Source organism: Phasianus colchicus, chromosome Z, assembly GCF_987193195.1.
Source record: "Phasianus colchicus chromosome Z, bPhaCol1.hap1.1, whole genome shotgun sequence".
Classification (NCBI taxonomy): Eukaryota; Metazoa; Chordata; class Aves; order Galliformes; family Phasianidae; genus Phasianus; species Phasianus colchicus.
Window position 1 is genome coordinate 73,614,794 of NC_143476.1, and position 16,811 is coordinate 73,631,604.

Below are 16,811 nucleotides of genomic sequence, written 5' to 3' on the forward strand. Positions count from 1 at the left end.
CCTTCCTTCCTTCCTTCCCTCCTTCCTTCCTTCCCTCCTTCCTTCCTTCCTTCCTTCCTTCCTTCCTTCCTTCCTTCCTTCCTTCCTTCCTTCCTTCCTTCCTTCCTTCCCTCCTTCCTTCCTTCCTTCCTTCCTTCGTTCCCTCCTTCTCTCCTTCCCTTCCTCCCTTCATTCCCTCCCTCCTTCCCTCCTTCCTTCCTTCCTTCCTTCCTTCCCTTCCTCCCTTCATTCCCTCCCTCCCTCATTCCCTTTGTTCCTTCCCTCCCTCCCTCCTTCCCTCCTCCCTTCGTTCCCTTCGTTCCCTCCTTCCCTCCTTCCCTCCTTCCCTCCTTCCCTCCTTCCCTCCTCCCTTTGTTCCCTTTGTTCCCTTTGTTCCCTTTGTTCCATTCCTTCCTTCCTGCCTTCCTGCCTTCCCTCCTTCCCTCTTTCCCTCCTTCCCTCCTCCCTTCCTGCCTTCGTTCACTTTGTTCCCTCCTTCCTTGCTTCCTTCCTTCCTGCCTTCCCTCCTCCCTTCCTTCACTCCTTCCCTCCTCCCTTTCTTCATACCCTCCTTCCCTCCTCCCTTCCTTCCCTCCTTCCTTCCTCCCTTCCTCCGTTCCCTCCTTCCTTCCTTCCCTCCTCCCTTCCTTCCCTCCTTCCTTCCTCCCTTCCTCCGTTCCCTCCTTCCTTCCTTCCCTCCTTCCCTTCCTCCCTTCGTTCCCTCCTTCCCTCCTTCCCTTCCTTCGTTCCCTCCTTCGCTCCTTCCTTCCTTCCCTTCTTCCCTCCTTCCCTCCTCCCTTCGTTCCCTTCCTTCCTTCCTTCCTTCCTTCCTTCCTTCCTTCCTTCCTTCCTTCCTTCCTTCCTTCCTTCCTTCTTTCCCTCCTTCCTTCCTTCCCTCCTTCCTTCCTTCCTTCCTTCCTTCCTTCCTTCCTTCCTTCCTTCCTTCCTTCCTTCCTTCCCTCCTTCCTTCCTTCCTTCCTTCCTTCCTTCGTTCCCTCCTTCTCTCCTTCCCTTCCTCCCTTCATTCCCTCCCTCCTTCCCTCCTTCCTTCCTTCCTTCCTTCCTTCCCTTCCTCCCTTCATTCCCTCCCTCCCTCATTCCCTTTGTTCCTTCCCTCCCTCCCTCCCTTCCTTCCTTCCTTCCTTCCTTCCTTCCTTCCTTCCTTCCTTCCTTCCTTCCTTCCTTCCTTCCTTCCTTCCCTCCTTCCTTCCTTTCTTCCCTTCGTTCCCTCCTTCCCTCCTTCCTTCCTTCCCTCCTTCCCTCCTTCCTTCCTTCCCTCCTTCCTTCCTCTCTTTCTTTCTCTCTTTCTCTCTTTCTCTCTTTCTCTCTTTCCTTTTTTTTTTTTCATTTTTCTTTTTTCATTTTTCTTTCTTCTTTTTTCCTTTTTCTTTTGTAAGCAGTGAGCTTAGAAAAATTTCATTTTCTAAGGATTCATCCTAGTAAATAGATTTCTTCATATCTCTTAGATGCAACTACCAATGGACCTGTTTCCTACCAATGTGTCGCCTTCCTCTCATTCGCAGCTTCTTTGTGGTCTACATGAAGCAAGCATACTCTCCACAACTTGGTACGGTAGAGGCATTAAGAAAGATTTACCCTTTAGCTGGTGACTTGTTTTCAAGAAACTTGCCAGAATTTTGCAATCATTTTTGGGATATTTACACCTTAGATTTCATTCATTTTGGGCATAAGATTTAAATATAGTCAGACATCCATAGGCTAACTAGAAGCGAAAGTATTTTGTAATTCCTTCCACTTGTTTGTACTAGCACAATGTGCGTCTTTGAATATAGTCAGAGGGTTGGTGTCCTCAGAGTTTCTTTTCCTCTTTTTTACCTTTTTTTTTTTCTTTCTTTTTTTTTATTCTTTTTCTTCCTCTCCCCAATCCCCCGTCTGGATCCTAGAGGTAGTTTGTGATACAAAAAGATACTTTGAATTTTTAAAGTAATTCTAGCGAAAAAATAAAGGTTTTCACTCTTCATGGAGCCTCGGGTGTAAACAAGGATCACTTTATCAATAGAGATAAATTATGCAAGAGATAACTATTTTTCTTGTGTATTTCCTGAATAAATGGAAATACAATAAAGCATACTGATCAGAAATTGTATAGGGTTGCAGGAATAACGTTGTAGGAAAGTCACCAAACATTCATTGTGTCATCTTGTAAGAAATAACTGTGTTTCAGGTTAATGTTTTAATAGTTAGAATAACCAAATTGTTGGGTTGTTCTCAAGCTGAACTCAGTCTAAATACACTTAGGAGCACCACAGGTCTTAGTTTGATTTCTGGTTAAGTTTTCAGGGAAATATCATTATTTAAATCCACAAGCAGATGTCCTCTTTCAGATTCCCATCACAGAGGTTACTACAGGCTGCTAAAAGTTACTGCCCAAATTTGTCTTGCAGTGAAGTATTTTCTATGTGTGCTTCCTAATATGGTCCAGACAAAAGCAGCTAATTCAGCTCAGATCAGCAATTTTAACTGTTTGAGCTTCCTTAGCTCTTTTTCCTTCAACCTTTGTTTTGTTTTGTTTTGTTGGTTTTTTTTTGTCAGCAAGGTAGTGACAATAGTAAGTTATAGCAAGGAGCTGTTACTAATTAGATATGAAATGAGATGGTAGATGACATTTGTCCATTGTCCATGTTTGAGCACCCAGTGATTTAATACAGGCTTCAAATGAAGAAATGTGTTCAGGTGAGTAGTAAAAAGTTTTACTGCATTTAAGAGAGGTCTGTGAAAATATGGCCAGTATAGAAAAGATTAATGTTGTATTATTATCACGTATGTAATACAGTAAAGATTGCTGGAATTAATACTAATGAACAAATAATTAAAAAGAGCCTGCTTAGCAACAACTTATTCTTGAAAGCTGTCTGCAATGCCACTTTTTATAGGCTTTTTCCTGTTCTATCAAATTGTCTTATTTGCAAAAAGTAAAGGATCACAGAATTACAGAATTGTAGTGGTTGGAAAGGATCTCTAGAGATCACTGAATGACCTGAGAACCATATCATAATGATCTTTCCATAACATGGAAAATTTCTAGAGAAATTATGGGAAAAAAAACAACTGGTGTATACATAATGCTCTTATGCCTAAGCGTGGTATCAATTGCTTTATCAAACTACATACACAATTCTAGTTAATTTAAAACTAGCAAAAATGCTATGAGGGGACAACCAGTGCTTTGGAAACTAGTTGTAAATGATGACTAAGCAGCCTTTGTTGAGCAGAACAAAGCCATTTTAAAGAAGCTGCAAACCTGTAGAGTCTTACAGGAAATGTAGAGTCCTCTTTGGCCAGACCAGCACAGCTCATCCAGGGACACACAACTGCAGAAGATGCTGCTGAGTTTGCAGTTGGAGTCCTTTCTTCTACATTGTTGCTGTGCTGCAGTAGTTAGCACACTGTTAGGTGGCTAGCAGTTTAAAATATGAGGATGTATTTGTCAAGATATGAAGTTGGTGTTTGTAGACATGGCTTGCTGCAGGAAGAGCTTTCATGGCTAAATAGCTCTAGTAGTTTCAGATAGGTGCTGTAGTCTATATAGCATCTTGTTATCAGTTGCACGGTACACTGGGCTAATCTGTAAGTGCCATGGCACTCCTCTGTGCCAGTGTTGAGTAAAATTAATGTAATCTAAATGGATACAACGTAGATAAGATTTGCTAATCCAGGTTTGTGCCACAAGAGGAGGGTACTGTATAAAAGTTCTTGTTAAATTCATCACAATGATTATTTATTTTAAAAGAAATACAATTTCCCCCTCAAAGTTAATAATGGCCTTTTGAAAATTAAAATCAAGAAAATTTTAATTTGAAATTTTAATTTGAAATTAAAATCAAGAGGTGCACAGCACAATTGTCAAGGACCCACTGAGAAGTGCAGTAATACAAACAGGCATGAAGGGACCTGGGCAACCAACACTGTTTGATTCTTTTTTAATTTTCAATCAGAGTTAGTCTTTATTAAGGTCAAACTTGCCATAGCAAATGTTTACAAATATTTTTATGTAAATGTTTGAAATTATAAATTTTCCCCTCAAGTGCTAATGGGAAATTCTCTTTCATTATTGGCAAAATGCTTATACTTTTAGAGAGATTATTATTAGTAATAGTCACAGCAGAATACAGTTCACAACTGAAGATATTTTCTTTGAAATATTTTTCCTTGAAAAAAAGGAAAAAAAAAAACTTATTCATTTTTCTGTAGGTTTATTCCAGTATTTTATTTATTATAAGACTCTATAGATGAGAAACTCTTGAAGAAATGGTGTTTTAAAAGCAACTGTAGCTCACCTGGTGAAAGATACCCTGGAAAAGATTATTAGCAAAATTCATGTTTCATAGAGAAAAAATAAAATGAAAAATGAGAAAAAAATGTTCATATGTTGAAATTTACTCTTTGTGCAGATGAGTCTGCTAGGATTACACAGTCAGCTTTAAGTGACAAACTGAGCCACAAAGTCTACATCTTTATTCCACAGTACTCTTTTTTGCTGTTAGGAAATCAAACATTTTGAGAAATAAGCTTCTGATTTTTTCTCTTGTCCAGTTTCCTTTTGCAGCAACAATGAGGAACCATCAGCGTTCCTTCATTCTCCCCTGGTCAGCACTAGGAAACCTGTGGCAATTGCCTCTGGTCATATCCCAGATCCATTAGCCCAGTGTAGCTGATTACCTTCAGAGGTAATCAGCTACACTGATAATTTTCAAAACCTCTAATTTTTAGTTGAATTTTACAAACATCACTGAGAAAAATTTTTGAGCCCTTATAGAGAGTATTATAAGAAGAGCATAACAAGGGCATTCCCAGGCTGAAGCATTTCGCCATCCAGGTTATCAGGGAAGAATCACAGACAAAGCAGTTGAGGTGTGCATCTCAGTTTCTCCTCTTGGAGCTACTCTACTTGTATAAATATGTAAATAAAGCCTTGAACCACAGAGATATACTGATCATTTGCAGGGCTCGTAGTTGAAACGCTTCCTCTTTGTTACTTATACATACTAAAAGGCCTTCAGCAGAAAGAAACTGAAACCCACCTTGAAAATAGTCCACAATCCTGCATTCATCCTTGTACAGGATGTGGGAAACTACTACAACATTTTGAGCCTTGTCTGTTTCAAGACAGTTGCATAATGATCAGACTGTTAGACATTTTACGGTAAGAATTTATGTTATTTCATTTTAGAAAAAATAAAAAATAAAACTTGGAACCACCTTCATGTCACTGTTTTGCAGAGCAGGATTTAGAAATGTGTGTGTGTGTAGATGTTTTTTTGACATCTCAAAAATTTAAAGAATTAGAAAATAATTTCTCCTTCGGCTCTATACTCATAGGAGGTGAAAGGAACACATTGGGCAATCTTCCTCAGTACATAAACCACAAAATGAGATACATTAATTATTAGAGTTAAGTATTTTGCCTTCACATTTTATTTATTACTCTGCTTTTGATCTCTTCATCTGCCTAAAAGGTGGGGGCAGAGATCATCAGTGAACGTGGAGGACTGTGACACCACTTAAATCAGTGCTGAACAGTTGGCTCAGGGCTTTTTCTAAAAGAAAATACGGGGAAAAAATCCTTCCTTGGGCTTCAGGGAAATTAACTGTTAATGAATATTATGAAAAAACTGAAATTTGCTGTAAGGGAAAGAGTGTGACAAAGTACTTGTTGAGTTTTCAACTTGACGCATGGAAGAGCAGGTTGAGCTGTCTTGTGGTTTGGCTGGATGACGTTTGTCCATTGCATACCTGTTATCCAAAACAAACCCTCACCCAGCCTGGCCTTTTCACAGCAGCAAAAACAGTGACTGATACTGTCAGGGTCAGCTTGAGGGTTGGTAGCCTCTGGGATAGTTTCCTGAGACATTATGACACAGAAGTGTGGCAGAAAGCATGATTGACTCATGGTCCAGGATAAAGAAACTAAATGAGTAACATATTTCATTCCGTTTAAACTGTAGGTTTCTTATCTATGACACAAACATAATAACAGTTATGGGTATCTGACTTTCAGGGCAGTGTGTTCTTCTGCAAAAAACAAATAATCAAACTGATAGAAACATTATTCTCTTAAAAACAGCATAAATAGAAAGTGAGCTTTTGCTTAAAAAAAGTCATGAAAGAAGACAGGCTTGATGGCTTTGCATCATCTATTACATAAATGGCATCTAATCCTGAATGAGCTCTGGGCACTAGTAATATTTTAAATATACTAATAAACAATAACACTAAAACAAAAGAGATTAGACAAACATTTAATATAGCAGTAAACATTATGTTAGAATTGGAATGTTACAGGAGAGAGGAGATGCAGTAGATGACCATCAGGCTTTATTGAGTAAGGATCTGATTCAGCACATACTCATTGGGAATAATTCACCAAGAGTATCCATACAGACAGGAAATTCATTTTTCTACTATCTTTAGAAGGGCATGACAGTCCATGGATACAAAACATGTTGCTAGCCCACGTGCTGATTCAGATGGCACTTGACTTGAGAGAGAGGCTTTAAGAACTAAAGTAAATATTGAAGCTAAATGAGATGTTTATTAGTTGCCTGTGTTCTTGGTTCGTGGAAGACAGCAGAAGTGTAGCCGTTTGTCCCCTGTAAACACAGCCCAGCTAATTGCCTATGAAGAGAACAGTTCATAGAAAGGAAGGAAGAAAACTAATCCCTGCTACTGTCCTTTCTGCTGCTTTCAGGAGTGAAGTTTTAGTTGAGTCTTCTACTTCTCTATTGGCTTTACTGAAAAGAAAGCAGGATTCCTACTGCTTAATTGTGGCAAGACTAAGAGGTTTTCTCTCTCCTGCATCCCCAGGGCCCCGTAATACCCTTATAAAGCCTAGATTCCAGCTGTTCTCTGTCACCATCAGTTCATTTAGTTTATCTTATCAGTACTGTGCAAATCTGGTTCAAATTAGAATTACCACCAGGAATACACAGTATGTTCTTAAGCATCTTTCCTATAGGGAAAAAAAAGTATTAACTTTTGAAAAAAATGACCCCTGGTAGCTAAGTCTGATAGCAAGGTAGTGATTTACTAAATTTATTTAGTGTAATGTGAAAATGGGCAACTATATGCAGGACCCTACTAACAGTGCCTTTTGAGAAAAAAAAAATGCAGCTTGAGGATACTTCTTGTTAGACACCGGAGAATCTGCATGGAAAAGAGCCAGTGTGAATGTTAAAGTTCTTGGAAAGCTTTAACTCAGTTTTCTTATTTTATCAGACACTGGGAATTCTATTGGGGTTTCTTTGGCAAGTCCAGCTGAAGAGTTTTTGAAATTTTGGCTTTTATAATTCTTAATATAGTGTGAGCTTAGTCTGTACCAAGTAGGTGCTGTTAAGTATCAGCCAGGGGACACAAAAGCTTAGGTAAACAAGCTTTGCTAGTTCTAATAAACACAGACATCTCTATTTTTATTTTATTCTGTGGTGATTTCTGAGTAGACTCTTTCTTTTGAAAAAGAAAATGGATTCTTAAATTCTTTTCTAAGATAAGGCTTCTAGATTACAAATTTCAGCTCATTCTCAAGAAATTTCAGTTGGTAATAAAAATTTCGTGATGGCATAGGTCTTGTAGCTATTGGAATCTCAGACAAAACCATCAGTAATCAGCTTAAAAGTGAAGTCTGTGGTTTCTAATGGGCTCATATTGTATTTTTGTTTGTTTGTTTTGGCTTGATTTGGCTTGGTTTTTTTTTTTTGTTTTTGGTTTTTTTTGTTTTTTTTGTTTTTGACAAAAACTCAAGCTATTCATTTGTGTTCTGATTTTGTGCTCTAAGGAAGCAGGAAATCAGAATTGTTAGTACATCTTTTTGACAGTGAAGTTTTCCATGCATAAGTGTAGTGATTTGTGTTTCACGTTGTCTTCATCCTCATGCCAAACATAATATAGAAGAGTTGAGCATGTCAGAAAAATATTCATAAGGACAATGTAATATCCTTTGATCTCTACTGCTGGAATCAGACACTATTATAGAAAAATAAACATGGGAGTGTGACATCTTTAACACACACTTTTTACCAAAATGGCTTTTATTTTCTCAACTGCTAATTTAATTTTGTTCTACCTTGAAAATCTGTCCCTTCTCTCATTATCCTGAAACAACAACAGTACAGTACTCAGATACAAATTGTATGGGAAACTGATACTGAGGAACCAGCACCTAAGATTGCATATGATGCAAAAAATAGAATTTGAAAACAACCTGGAAAATAAACCCAGTACTGGACTCAATGTCCAAGAATTCTAGAATGAACCCAATTACAACTCTGGGGAAAAGAAAGAAATTTTAAATGGTAAAGACTTTTTCTCAAAACATAGTTTGTTCATAAAAAGAAAACAATAAAAATGCATGCTGGGGTGTTTTGCTGCAGTGCTACTTGAAAGCATCAAACAAACTTTCCTCTTTATTTGGAGCAAGGTTTGTTGCTTTTTGAGAGGCTTGCTTTTTTGCCAGTGAGCAAGTGTTCTTTTGGCAGATTCTTATAGACAGTGCAGAACTGTAGGAACATTCTTGTCCTATTAGTAGGAAGATACGGTCCTTTGCTAAAAGCAGCTAGAGGGGAGAAGAGCACTAGGAAGGGATGAATGTATGGTAGCAGAAGTTCATTTGGCCTTGTGGGATTTTTGATAAAAGCTAGAAGTTGAAAGAAACATCCACTCTGCAAACATTTTGAAGCACTCTGTCATTAAAGCAGTAAATTATTGTAATATGATGTATATATTAAGTTCTCTTGCTTGGCTTCAATGAAAGGATGTTTTTTTCTGATAGTCTGCTGTATTTCTCTGGCATTGCAAGATTGTACCTTGGGATGAATTTGCAAATAATTAATGCAGAAATACTTACAGACTCCACCACAAATTATACTGGTATGAATGACTTAGTTCCAACTCTTCTTCCAAGAAGCAAACCAAATTTGCTTCAAATTTAACAGGAAAAAAAAAAAGTAAAAAAAAAAACAACACTAAAAGTAAAATCCCCATCTCCACACAATGGAACTGACATTCATAGTGAGAATCTGATTATCCTGTACATTTTTTTAAGAGTCAAAGGTGTCTAATTTACTCCAAACTACTTACCTGATCTTGTAAGAATGTAAGTGTGTTATTCATGCTTTTGTCCCTGAAATGTGCAGTATAGGTTATAAATAGATCTTACATAGCATAAATGAAGTTCTCTAACACCATGAGGCAAAGGCAAGAAGTTGGCTAAAACGCACTTTTTTGTCCTATGAAAATAGAAGTGATAATTCCTTTATGCCCTCATTTAATTTGTGGGGTTTTTTTTTCCTATGTGTTTCTCTATATGTAGTTTTATTTTTATGATACAGGAGCAATCGTGTATTGACAAGCTTTGCACAACTGGACTTTATCATTTTGTTACGATTATTTCTTGGAGGTTACAGTGTTTTCTGTTCAAGATAGACTGGCTTCCATAGCTAACGGCAGAAGCTACTGACGTAGTGTAAAGCAGTATACTGGGGTAGCCCTACAGCTCATTATACTCTGAAAGACTAGTCCTCGTCCTCAAGGCACAATCTGTCTGTGAGTAAGGCTACTAACCGGTACAAAGGATTTTTCTTCACTAGAATGGAAACTTGGAGACATTCCTGGCATGGAAGAAAGTGAGTGTTCAGAGTGGAAACATCAAAAAAGCTTCTGATAAATCTGCTGCAGCTGAGTTGTCTGCCCAGATGCTCATTCCAAAATCTGATCAAGAGTATTCTGTCTTACTTGTGATTGTGAGGGGATACATTCAGATTTCTTGTTGCTAAACAAAAATATCCTTCATAATCTCATTTGGTCAACAACATGACTGTATGTGAATACTCCACAAAGAAAGCCCTTGAGTCACAGAAAGAATTTCTCAGTAATACCGAAATACAACTTCTGTTTGTTTGTTTGTTTTAATTCAGTTCTGAAATGGGTGTCTATGAAAACAGGTGTAATTTCTATGCTGAGTCAGTGTTAATAGGGCTATGTATAATAGCGGGAACCAATGTTGACTAAAACGTCAAAGACACTTCAATATATAGGCCATCAGTTAAGGCTACTAACATCCTCATTTACAGAAAAATTCTTTCTTCAAACCAGAGATTTTTGTTTTTTTTTTCTCTTTAAATGATGTAGTGATAAGAGAAACTAAAATCCCTGGTCCAGTAATTCTCTTGTTCCAAATCTCAATCTTACATTTTGCAGAAGATCAGGAAGATGGTCAGCAAATTCGGGTAAGATGTTGAGGGCCTGAGTCTAATGGCTTGTCATTATTTAGAATAGTCTGGAGGTTTTCAGAGTTTCTGCCAGCGTCTTCAAAAGACAATACACGTGCTGAGCCCTTCTGGAGCATGCCACTGTTTGGCTGCACAGAATCACAGAATGGCCAGTGTGGGAAGGGACCTCAAGGATCATGAATCTCCAACCCCCCCGCCACAGCAGGGCCACCAACCTCCACATTTTGTACTAGACCAGGCTGCCCAGGGCCCCATCCAATCTGGCCTTGAACACTTCTAGGGATGGGGCATCCACAATTCTCTGGGCAGCCTGTTCCAGCACTTTCTCTGTAAAAAACTTCTCCCTGACATCCAACCTAAATCTTCCCTTCCTCAACTTAAAAACCATTTCCCCATTTTTTCATAGGAGAGCTGCTCCAGCAGCAGATTACCTTCATGCCCTCCTCTAGACCTGCTACAGCAAGTCCATGTCTTTCTTGCACTGGAGGCCCCTGTTCTGACTGTAGTACTACAGATGAGGTTTCATGAGGGCAAAGCAGAGGGGGACAGTTGCTCCTTTCACCCTGCTGGCCACTTTTCTGTTGATGCAGCCCAGGATGCAGTTGATCTTCTGGGCTGCAAGCATGCACTGCTGGCTCATGTGGAGTCTCTCACCAATCATCACCCCAAAGTACTTCTGCACAGAGCCACTCTCAATCCATTCTTTGCCCACGCATGTATTTGTCCATGGAATTGCCCCAACCTTGTACTTGGCCTTGTTGAACTTCGTGAAGTTCATACAGACCCGCTTGCTGAGCCAATTCATTTCCAGCCTCTTTGTATCACTCAATCCCAACTGATCAGACTGCAAAGAAGAATCTGTACTTCTGTTTTCCTAGTGCTGTACTGAAATTACTTGAAGTACTGAGAAGGTTAATATAAGTGCACTTGAATTCGTAGAAAAATGCAGCATTGCTTTTTGTTCTCTAGGAATATAAGTATGCTGTATATGGAAACCACAATGAAATATTTAATAAAGAGGACATCATTCCTAATATGTTCAATGCAGTAATTTTCCCAGAATTAGTTCCTGAAGAAGAGCATCAACAAAAGCAGAGCTATTTCTGGTGTTCTGCTAGGAGCTATGCTAAGAATCAAGAATCTTCTACAAAAACAGACAGTGGAACATCCTTTTTAAAAAAGATGTACAGCATGACATGCTTATTGCTGATCTTCTTTTTGCTAGATTCTAGACTTTTTATTTTTTTTTAGCTGTGTATGATATTGAAAGTTACATGTGGTGGGATTGTTTGAATTAATCTGTGAACTGTAAAGAGAACATTTGCTCCCACTTCCTTTTTTCTAAAAGCATACAAGAAGCAGCATGCAAATTTTTAAGTAAGTGCTGTTAAAATGTATTTCTCCCCAGTCTTATTAAGGCTCAATTAATTACAATTAGAACTTTTGAAATATCTGAAAATTGTCATTTGCTAAAGTTGATGCTTGGTCATGTGCCAAAAAAACTCATTAGTTTATTGGTCCTGCCTGGAAGTGAGTTCAGGGTGCTTCCCTAGAGGTAACAGAGAGGTCAGAAACAATGTTTTGAGGCTGTCAAGTGTGCATGGGTGATGACTTTTTAATTATTTTTAGAGTAGTGGTGATGAGGTGTTACACTTGAAAAGCTGTTAACCTAGACAACATTTTCCACCATGGTATGTAACAACAGCATGGGCGTTGATTAGAGCTTCAGGACTGTTTAGGAAATCTTTCCTTAGGTTCTGCTCTTCAGAACTGCTGGAGCACAGGGGAGTTCTTGTTTGATGAGGACTTCCATCATTGTTTAGAGTTCCTTTCACACTTGTGAATATGGTAATCATCTCAGGAGGCTGTGAGAAAGTCTTTTGGTGACAGGACTGCCTTGTGGGCAATGCATTCTGGCCCAAAAGGGTGGCCAGATTCTGGATGTATTGGGAAGGAGGGCACCATGCAAAGATTCCTAAATGCAAAGTGCTGTTGTAAATATATGTTGGTGCTACTTCTTGTGGCTAACAAGAAGTTTAAGCTTGAAAATAAATAACTGTGCATTTTATTACTTTTACCTAACTGTGGTATCCTTCGAGTTCATTCTGTTGCTTTCATATTCTATCCTTCGAGTTCATTCTGTTGCTTTCATATTCTATCCTTCGAGTTCATTCTGTTGCTTTCATATTCCTTGGAAAAATCTCTCTCTTACAGTCTTAAGAAAAGATGATATTTACTTGTGAAGAAAAACATGAGTTTCCCAATATCTGATTTTCAAGAACTGCTGAAGGTCAGGTCACAGGCTAGCAGCAAAATAGCTTTGCACAGATTCATTTTACCTCACTTTATTATTTGTGTTATTCTCAATGAAATCATTGCATAAGGTCATCAGATAACTATGCATATGTTAACTTGCTCTCTGCTTCATCAAAAGCATTTAACCAACACACTTACAAGCATACTGTAAACAAAGTGATTTCTATTTCCAGTATGGATCTTGATGAAATCTGCACTGCGAGGTCAATGCCACCCAACTTCAAGAACAAGCTGCAGTTGCCACTCTTTAAAAATAATGTATAAAGCCTGTGAGCTGTGGTGCCTGCTGCACTGCCGGCACTCACACATTCCTTTTTGATAGATAAACGTTCTGGGAAATCCTGACTTTATGTGCCATGCAATTTTTTAAGATCAGATATAGCAATTATAGTAAGCGTGACACGTTTAAAATAAAGTATCCTCAATTCAGTGGGAAGGGGATTTGGTGCATATCAGAGTCCTGTTTGTTGAGGTGACAGATTAACCATGGGGTGGGCTAGCACTGCAGCATTTCCCTTAAATGTTTCTGCCAGGTAATGTCAACCCAGACTTATCCTTTTGCCAAACGGGAACAGACATTATTCAAAATTCTGAGGTGTTTTTGAACTGTCCCACAGCAATGCAAAGTTCAGCAGCTTTGAAGGAACCCGAAGGTCTGGAGTGTGAGCAGTACAATATAAAAGGATATAAATCTGGTATCCTAGATGTTGAAAAGTAATGCACTCATCTATTGGGAACTAATCCATGCTGGAATGTATTATTTTAAAAGGAGTTTTAGTTAATTTGCTTGCCTGATTTGTTTTACATCTGGAGAGGGGTATGGGGTGTGTGTGTGGGGGGGGGGGGGGGGGGGGGTAAGTAAATTTGGGGGGGGGGTAAGTAAATTTGGTGTGAAACATCGTTATTTTAGGTGGGAATAATCAGCCCACTGGACAAACATTTCTCTGCCTTGCCTTGGAGGTACGTTTGCATGTAGCTGATGCAGCAGCATGCATGCCAGGAGTTTCAGAACTGGATGTTTCAGACACAGAACACGGCAGTGTGCCTGGTCTGAAATGTGCTCAGCTGTCTGCTCGGTGTAGAGGAGCATCTTCTGCAGCTGCATCATAGGAAGCAAGCAGCTGTGCTGTGCAGGTGTGTAGGTTGCATTGTAGTTGGGGATTGTTAGGAGCTGCATACCTACAGGTCTGCTGCTGAGGGAGGCAGCGTCTTCCCCTTTGTGCAACATCTGTGAGTTTTAAGAAGTTAGCTGCAGTGTGAAATACGGTTGTGATTAGACCTCCGTACCGTTGCCGGGTCCGTTTCCAAAACTTTCACCAGACTTACAGCCCACATTGCACAAGGACACGCATGCAGACAGGCTACTGGGCAGGAGCACACCCTCCCGCAGTATTTAAGGACCCTTCGGCATCTCGCTGCTGGGCAGAGCAGAGTGGTCACGCTGGTTTCCACACTTCCTCCCTCACGCTCTCTCCAAGTTGACCACTTGATCAGTCCGCGGCATCCCCAGCCCAGGTGACAGACATCACCGCCTCTCCCTATCGGCGGCACGGACCGCCTGCAGGGGTCCGTCCGCACCGTGCTGCGGGGTGACCGATGCAGGAAGCGGTGATTCAGCCCGCTCGCGCTTCCCCGTCCGCGGGCCGTGCCTGGGACCGGGGCCCGGCGCTCCTGCCAGGAGGCGGCGCCCCGGGCAGCCGCGGGGCGAGGCGGAGCCGGGCCCGGTTGGGCGGGCGGCCGGCCCGGGCAGCGGAAAGTTTGTGCCCGGTCCCGGCCGCCGCTCGCCGCGCCGGTGGCCGCGGAGCCGGGGAGCCGTACGGAGCTCGGCTGTCCGGGCTGGCAGTATGAAGCCGCAGCACTCATGTGCGGGCACCGGGCAGCGCGGCGCGGTTGGCCGCGGCAGGATGGGCGCGTTAGAGCTCGCTGTTAGCCCCGTAAAACGCTTGAGGACTCAGTATGCCTTGCCCTGTCTCTTCGCAGAGGAAGCCTACCAAAAGCTGGCCAGCGAGACCCTGGAGGAGCTGGACTGGTGCCTGGACCAACTGGAGACCCTGCAGACTAGGCACTCCGTCAGCGAAATGGCCTCCAACAAGGTAAGAACCAGCCGGGGGTCGGTGCCCGTGTCGCCGGCGAGCCCGCGTGGGGCGCGGGGTCCGGCGCTGCCGTGAGCCCAGGCGTGCTGCCAGCGATGCGCTTGGCTGCGGGGAGCCACGCGGGCACCCTGTGCGTTATCAAAACCCAAACCGGTGGTTTTGGCTGCCGTGCTGATCTTTTCGTCTGATTGTTTCACACTCGTCCCACTGCGAGCTGGAGCACTGGTCTAGGACAGTGCGTGGGAATCAGCATCGCAAAAGGTGATGTAGGCAGGGAGAGCTTGTTTCCACCGATGGTACCAATCGGGTTTTGTTTGTAAATATAAGTGCCTAACGAAGCACCTCCCTAACGCGGTGTCCTCTGGAGGAACACACTCAGAGCCAATGGCCAACCTAATTACCATCTGTGCAAGTACGTCTGTTATTTGCTATGACAGATAGCAAGGTCAGGGGGGTACTACTTAGACCGACTCTTCACTGAAGCTCACAGTGCCCAGAGAGGGGTGCTGGACGCTGCTGTGCGTGGAACTCTCTTCTCCTGCTCTGCAGTTCTCAACTTCATTCGTACGTATACTTTTCTTTGTGATTTGGGTTTACAAACAACATGTAACTACTATGTAACTATGTTGCTGGCATTTATTTTTGAAGTGAATTTAGTAAGCCTGCTTTGCTTCAGAATGTATTTTCACATTTATTAGCAGATATCCCAAGTACTTGGGGAGCAACATGTAAAATGAGAGAGAATGATGTCTTAATTATAGCAGATAAAAGGACTGTTTCTTGCCTCTTTAATCTGTATTTAGGCAGCTATATTTTATAACCATTTTTGTTGCAATGAGGTTTCTTTAAAATCAGATAATTCGGAGTGTTTTTGACTCAGCTCATGCTTCTTTTAAAAGCTGCTGTGTCTTCTGATTGCCCCTACCAAATATCCTCTCCTCTCATCCGGATCTGAGCCCGGCTCAGCTTGGGGGTGAGATGCGGGCTGTTGGCACTCCAATGCAGGCTGTCCTGTGATAAAATCAGTTTGTTTCTTTGTTGTGTCTTCTGCTTCTCCTGTCTTGAGACACACTTATTAGCAATTAAATATCCCTTTTAAGAGTTGCCCTGCTCTGTTTTCAGATTTAATTTCCAGTTGAAAGATTCTGGATATGTGGGTATGTGCCATAAATGTATCAAGTGAGGAATCTTGGAATTGTTTCAGTACTTCATGAATTCAGTGATACAGTTATCATTGCTCCAAAGGGACAATGGTCACGGCTGGTCTTAGGACCTGTCTTGACTTACTGACAAGTTTGAACACCTGTTGGTGTCCTTTCTATGTCTGTATCACCACTATTTCACAAAATCCTCACCTATTCATTACCTCCTTAAGGCAGACCTGTTGTATCTTATGAACGATGATACCGAGGTAGTTTTGGAATAAGATAAAACTGATTACAAGTCAATTCTTCTAGAGTTCTCACAGTTCTCTGATGAGCAAATACAAAGATGCTACATCTATTGCTGTTTTTCTTCTATTTCTTTGAACTAATTAAAAGTGTTATTTGCCACAGATTACAGGATAAGCTGTTTCTGCACATGCTTATTCAAATGGAAAGGAAAATGTGATTTAGAAAAAAAGTTTATTGTCCTGTTTCAAAAACAGCATTGTGCAGATGAAGGATTGATACACATTGAGCCTTGTTGTTGTGGTTAATCTGAGAGTCAGTAAGACTGATGCTGAGCTTCATAGCAAAACTGGGATTTTGTATTGAAGAAATGTATTGCCTCAGTCTGCTTGGTCTCTCGAATATGGATGTACATGTCTAAAGCACTTTCCTATATAGTATTTCACATTGCAGCATGTAGGAAGAGGCTGGTATTACTGTACTGGCAAGGAATAGCCACCCTCTGGTTTTGGAGGCTATAATCAATTCTTAAGATAATTTTTTTCTTTTCCTCTTTTCAGAAAATCTTTCTCCCCTGTATAAAAATCTCTTTGACATCTTTCAGTTATTTTTCTATCATGCTGGTATACTAACACATATTAACCATGATATGAATTTTTCTTTAATAAGTGAGCCTGTGTAAGAAAACTCAGTGCAGGAGGATTTTAATTTTCAATCTTCTAAAGAATCATTTCATTCTTGATTATTAAAATAAATCCAGCTTTTATACGTTACCTCCTTTTTTAATA

General features: G+C 40.7%; 1 protein-coding gene across 5 annotated transcripts in view; it reads left to right on the forward strand.

The window, feature by feature from the left end:
* PDE4D (phosphodiesterase 4D) overlaps window positions 1–16,811 on the forward strand; it is a 390,407-nt gene that overhangs the window by 324,453 nt on the left and 49,143 nt on the right. For 4 of the 5 annotated variants that reach the window (XM_090132456.1, XM_031605459.2, XM_090132458.1 and 1 more), the window contains exon 6: window positions 14,520–14,632. In XM_090132456.1, the coding sequence (XP_089988582.1) occupies window positions 14,520–14,632 (113 nt within the window). Of the gene's footprint in view, window positions 1–13,458; window positions 14,055–14,519; window positions 14,633–16,811 lie in introns of those variants that run through there. The other variant, XM_090132459.1, reaches the window with a different exon arrangement.